Below are 6,475 nucleotides of genomic sequence, written 5' to 3' on the forward strand. Positions count from 1 at the left end.
ATGTCAATATTTGATACAAGTTTGTTAATGGTGTTTCGCTCACTCAGTTTATCAAACACGTTCCCACCCAGTAACAGGAACACAAATAACAAAACACATATCTACATCCGTTCAACTTCAAATTTAAAAGCTGTTTACCAGAGTAAGTGCGGTGTAGCATTCAAGTTAATTTGGATGAGCATTTCTCATACTTTGGTTCAAAGCTGATGTCAGCTACCAGTGTTTTCCCTCCACTGGCTGCTGCTTGCTCCACTAGTGGGACTGTGTATTTGTTGTCTTTTAATCGCCGTTTGTATTTTACTAACATTCATTCTTGTGTTTCCACGTTCATATTTTCCCAGTATTCCAATTGTTTCCTTGTTGTCATCTCCCTCTGGTTTGCCTAAATGTTAGTTCCCTGTCCTTCCTTGTTTCTAACGCCCCTTTTATTTTAATAACTGGGCTTTGTGTATTGCCTGCGACTTCTTGTCTTCATCTTTTCTCCTTATTCCACCCGTGTCTCATTTCCTAGCTTTGTGATTATCTGCGTGCAATAGGCTCAGCATTTGTGGTTCCTACAAAGCAAGATTAACGACTTGGCAATCTATCTGGATCTTAAAGTCTGAGTTTTATGCATCACACAAGTGGTTCTCTTTCTTTTTACCAGGCTAAATTATTGGGGCAACTTATGATGAACATATAACCTGGTCGGAGCAAGTTATGTTCAGAATTTTGGTTTAAGAATTATCTGGCCGCCTTTTAGCCAAATCATTTATTTACATGTTTTAAGTGCAGTAGGTTTACAGATTATCTGCAGGGCAAATACATTTTGTGTTTGCCAATCTGTTAAGCCATCTACCTTGCTAATATGATGAATGAACCTGCAAAGTTGCAGCGGTGTAAACTGTGCATCAGATTCCCACACTGGAAGCGATTCACTCACTGCACATTGTTTTGAAGTTCACTCCAAATGTCCAAATGTTCCAGGTGCCGGTTGCCTCGGTAACCCCCTAAAGTTTTTACTACTACCATACATCAACCAGCTTAATCCTGCATGCACACTGGTAGTTCAGTGATTCACCAGAAACTAATCTCATGCCCTGCCCACTTCATGTAGCTAGTGGTTATTTGCCTGTAGTCACCAAATGCCATTCACTAGAACATAGAACGCACGCTATGAATATCTGTTCAGTCAGTAAAGTCAGTTTCACTTTGATCTGCCAACAAGCTAAACCACGTCTCCTTTATTAAGCTATGAGACAGTAACCTTTAAACCGTTAAAGTCTGAGAACTTACAGCCATCAACTTGTAAGTAAGCAGCAGTGCCAAGAGCATATTCAGAAATAAAACCATTAACTTGAATTAAAATGTTTTTTTAATTGCTGTCAAATCACAAGAAGCTCCAGAAAATACTATTAATCTAAGTTTATTGTTTACTGTTATGTTCTCTGTAGATTGTGATGCATTTTATCATCATCATTCGTTAACGTCTGTGATTGGAGGAGGCGGCATTCGCAGGGATCTTTTTGTGCGTCAGAAGTGTCACATGATGTATGACAGATTGACTTTTATGTGTGCACACACAGACCCTGAAGCTGAAAACCCAAATTAACGGAGCAAATTATCCAATGGGGTTTTAGGTTTTGTTAAATCAGTTAAAGCAAGGAAAGCCCAGATCTGTTAAACTTCCTTTGTAGTACACCCCACAGGCCAAGAAAACACATCAATACTTTTGGTTTATGTTTCTATTTATATTCTTTATTTAAATTATTTTTTAGGTTACCATTATTATTTTCTTTATCTTGAGTCTGTAGTTTTCTGGGAGATCATTACTTATGTTGTTTAGATAAGTGATTCTGCACAATATCACACATACACAAAACAGCACACAGCCATCAAGTATCATTACATCTGCCCTCTTTACAAAATGACTGCCTGCGTTTGATGCATTTAGGAGAAAATTGAGGCTACAAAAAACAACATGGCCTGAACTCAACTCTACCTGAAAGGGCACTGCACTAGTTCACATAAAAGGTTTACTTGTTTGGAGTTTTGATGATGATGACGGTGTGTACTGCTGTCTAACACACTAGTCCTAAAACTCTAAAGTGCTTTGAACTATTAAAAGCTGGTATTGTAACTCTAGTCACAAAACATGATTCACAAACACTTAAAAGGATTACTGAACACTTTGGTTATCAAAGCACAAATAAATTATTTCCATATACTGATATTTCTTTTAAGCGTGTGGCCTGACGTGTTGTTGCCAGCACAACCAACTAACCTGTGTAGCTTCTTTAACTCGATGTATATTTAACAATTTCCAATCTGTTCCTGATTGACAAATCACTGTACATGTCTCAGCTTCATCATTTTAGTTTGAAAGTCAAGTCATCTTTATTTATATAGCACATTTAAAAGACATCAAGTGTCGGCCAAAGTGCTGAACAGAGGGATAATATAATAAAAGAATTTAAATAGAAAGAAAACATTTTAAAAAGAACTGTAAGACATGTAAGAGTATATAGCATATAATGTACATGCAAATATGCACATACATCTACAAAACTGTACACATTCACACAAGCACACATATGTGAACATAACGTATATACACATACAACATCATCCAATAAGATAAGAGACCAAATAGACAGAATAAAAAAAAAGATATCAAAGAGATCCGAAAGCCTTGGAAAATAAGTAGGTCTTGAGATTCGATTTAAAGACTTCAAGGATGAAGAGGATTTTATGAAGAGGGGAAGACTATTCCAGAGTCTCGGGGCAGCAATGGAGAAAGCCCTGTCACCTCTAGATTTGAGCTGGGAGCGTGGAACTGATAAAACCATCTGACTGGAGGAGCGCAGAGATCGAGTGGGTAAGTGCAGGCTAAGAAGATCTGAAATTGTTCACTTCCTGCCACCATCGACTCACTTCAGTTTGCTTACCGGACTAATTGTTCCACAGACGATGCCATATCTCACCTGCTCCACACATCCCTGAGTCACCTGGACACTGGCAGAGGGAATTATGTTAGGATGCTGTTCGTGGACTACAGTTCAGCATTCAACACAATAATTCCCTCTAAGCTTTTCACCAAGTTGACGGATCTAGGACTCAGCTCATCACTGTGTCAGTGGATCCTCAACTTCCTCACAGACAGACCCCAATCAGTGAGGGTGGGAAAACAAGTCTCCCCCTCCATCTCACTCAGCACTGGAGTGCCTCAGGGCTGTGTTTTAAGCCCCCTGCTGTACTCACTGTACACTTATGACTGTGTAGCCACATCCGACACCACCTCCATTGTCAAGTTTGCTGACGACACTGCTGTTGTGGGCCTGATCTCCGACAACATCGAGACGGCCTACCTGGAGGAGATTAGGAACCTGGAGACCTGGTGCCAGGAGAATAACCTCCTCCTAAACATCAGCAAGACTAAGGAGCTGATCGTGGACTTCACTACAAAGCAGGCGAGGAATTACAAACCCCTCATCATCAGTGGCACGCCAGTGGAGAGAGTGGACAGTTTCCGATACCTGGGTGTCCACATCACTCAGGACCTGTTATGGTCCTGTCACATCAACACCCTGGTTAAGAAAGCCCGTCAGCGTCTCTTCTTCCTTAGAAGACTTAGAGACTTCCATCTGCCACTGAAGGTGCTCAAGAACTTCTACTCCTCACCATCGAGAGCGTCCTGACGGCAAACATCTGCATCTGGTTTGGGAACAGCACCAAGCAGGACAGACAAGATCTGCAAAGAGTGGTGCGCTCAGCCGAACGCAGAGCTCCCTGACCTGCTGTCCATCTACACCAAGCGGTGCAAGTCCAAAGCTAGGAAGATTATGATGGACCTCTCCCATCCCAACAATGGACTCTTCTCACTGTTGAGGTCTGGGAAGCGCTTCCGCTCCCTTAAGGCCAAAACAGAGAGAATGAGGAGGAGCTTCTTCCCCCAGGCTATTCGGGGCCTGAACCAGGTGTAGCACTGGACTCTCCCACACACGTCACTATAAGACTGGACACACATCACATCACCACACGCACCACCACACATTTCCTATTATTTATAATCTTTATAATCTCTTTCTGCTATTTGCACATTTTTTACTGTAAATTTCTAAGTTAACTTCATTTAATGGTCGGGCATTGCACAGCTACAAGCATTTCACCCCCATGTCATACTGTGTATGGTTGTGTGTGTGTGACAAATAAAATTTGAATTTGAAATGTAACCTGGAGCCAAAACATGGAGAGCTTTAAAAACAAATAGTAAAACCTTAAAATCGATTCTATGTTTAACTGGTAGTCAACGTAGAGATGCGAGTACTGGGGTAATATTCTCTCTCTTTCTAGTACCCGTCAGGAGCCTTGTGGCTGCATTTTGAACAAGTTGCAGGCTTGAGTGACAAATGCCTAAATAGAGAGAGTTACAATAGTCAAGACGTGACGATATGAAAGCATGGATAACAGTTTCCAGGTCTTTAGATGACAGGATATTTTTGAGTTTAGAAATGCTCCTGAGTTGGAAAAAACTGCCACAAACAACTGAATTCATTTGCTTGTCCAGCTTGAGAGTGGAATCAAAAATGAAACCAAGATTTTTTACATGGGGATGTACATTAGCTGATAATGGGCCCAAATTGTTTCTTATGAGACTAATAGAGTCCTGCTTACCGAAGATTAATTAATGTCGGTTTTGTCATGATTTAGTTTGAGAAAGTTCAGAGACATCCAGCAATGTATGTCGCTAAGACAGTCTGAGACTTTCTGCAGTGTACTATCAGCACCTGGTTCTCCTTTTCCCTTTGGATATATGTGTGTGTGTGTGTGTGTGTGTGTGTGTGTGTGTGTGTGTGTGTGTGTGTGTGTGTGTTTTAAGCCTAGTTCAACCACTTTGACATTTTTAGCTATTTGCCTTTACTATCTTTTCTAACCCTCTCATTCCAGTTTTTAGTGCCGACTCCAGCCTCCAAGTCACTCCTAGTCCTATGCCCTAAAAATCCTCTTTAGGTGGCACCGTTTTAGATAATTATACGTGCATTCCTGTTTCATGTTTCTAAAATCTTTAAGAAACTTCACGTTCATTCGTCAGCCGAGCTCTGTATATCAAATTACAGGACTACTCACTCTCCAGCAGGACTGCCTTCGGTGTTTGCCATTGTTGTAGTTCTGACTGTGTGGGTCACTGAGTGTCAGAGAGATGAAGTCCTTTCTGGAAGGCGGGTACATCCTCTGATCGGGGTTGATGGTCGTATGTCATAGAACCTGCCCTAAGAAATGAAGAACACACGAAGTTAGGACTATTCCCTGAAATAAAGTGGAATGTAAATGTAAAATCCATCAATTTCAGCATTTTTTCCCTTACACATTCTTTCACATTGCAATTGTAAGAACTGTAAGCATGCTGGCTTACATTAGATTAGTCAGCTTCATGACAGCTTTTGTACACCTGACATGCAAGCCTTTTACTATGCTGCTTCTTCTGATGGACTCATAAACAATAAAATAAGTTCTATTTGTGCTGACAGTGTCAGCACAAATACACCCCCACATAAGAGATGTAGTGTGTGCATGCTCCTTGGTGATGTTTTGGGAAGCAGTATAAAAACTCTGGATTTTAAAAACCCAAACTTTAACATGCTCTGTAATTCTTTTAAGGACAATCATCAAGATGCAAGTAAGCGTGTGTACGGCAGTACGAGTCATCTTTTTCCTTTTAACACCATGCTAGCTAAAGCGTAAAAGACTCGACGTTAATTCAGTTTTTCTCACATCGCTGTCACGCTGTGCAAATAACACCACAGAGTCCATGTCAGAAGTCAAACACTCAGCTGCTTCCCTCTCACCTTTGTGCCTGGTTGGCTGCCTCACAGCGACGCTATTATCCCCAAAACTGAACAGCTGCTAGCGTGCTACCAGAGGCTAGCTGTGGCTCTTCGGGTCGTTTCTGAATGGAGCGAAATTTTATTCAAGACGCAGGTTAACAAACATGCAGCGCAGTCCTGTGTTCGAGCAACACACAATAAGACCCGCTGCCACATGAAATGTCAAGCAAAATAAACTGGAGGAAATACGGTTGAAGTTAAGAGATAGGAAAGCAGAGGGAGATACGGAAAAGACCTGACAAGCTCTGACGAGGTAGGTCATGTGATGTGGGCACGTGATCTGAGAGTGTTTGAATTAACCCGTAACAACACGGTGTCTTAACGAATTTGGCTTTATGCTTCAGGTCATCATTTAACTTTATTTTAGCTTTTTTTTTTCCATTGAACACATTCTGTAGTATTTTTAGTAACATCGTTTTAGAAATGTATTTAGTTTAAACAGTACAACCCTGAAGTTTGTTTATTTAGTAATTCAGTGGCGGAAACAAACTTCCGTTTTAGTTACGTTTGATTTACATTCGAAAAATGTCAGCGTCATAATTAGATCTTCTAAAAAATGACTCCAAATTTAATCATTTATTAAGAAATAAATAAAGCAGGGGAACTTCAGT

The 6,475-nt window shown here is 40.7% G+C and overlaps 1 protein-coding gene across 2 annotated transcripts in view; it reads right to left on the reverse strand.

The window, feature by feature from the left end:
• man1b1a (mannosidase, alpha, class 1B, member 1a) overlaps window positions 1-6,145 on the reverse strand; it is a 30,438-nt gene extending 24,293 nt beyond the window's left edge. The window contains exons 1-3 of one of the 2 annotated variants that reach the window (XM_026174389.2): window positions 6,100-6,138; window positions 5,826-5,926; window positions 5,107-5,249 (exon numbers count right to left, since the gene is read on the reverse strand). In XM_026174389.2, coding sequence (XP_026030174.1) covers window positions 5,107-5,208 — 102 coding nt within the window. In that variant the 5' untranslated portion in view covers window positions 5,209-5,249; window positions 5,826-5,926; window positions 6,100-6,138. Of the gene's footprint in view, window positions 1-5,106; window positions 5,250-5,825 lie in introns of both variants that reach the window. The other variant, XM_026174388.2, reaches the window with a different exon arrangement.
• Between the last annotated feature and the right edge of the window lie 330 nt (window positions 6,146-6,475).

Source organism: Astatotilapia calliptera, chromosome 7 (assembly GCF_964374335.1).
Source record: "Astatotilapia calliptera chromosome 7, fAstCal68.1, whole genome shotgun sequence".
Taxonomy (NCBI): Eukaryota; Metazoa; Chordata; class Actinopteri; order Cichliformes; family Cichlidae; genus Astatotilapia; species Astatotilapia calliptera.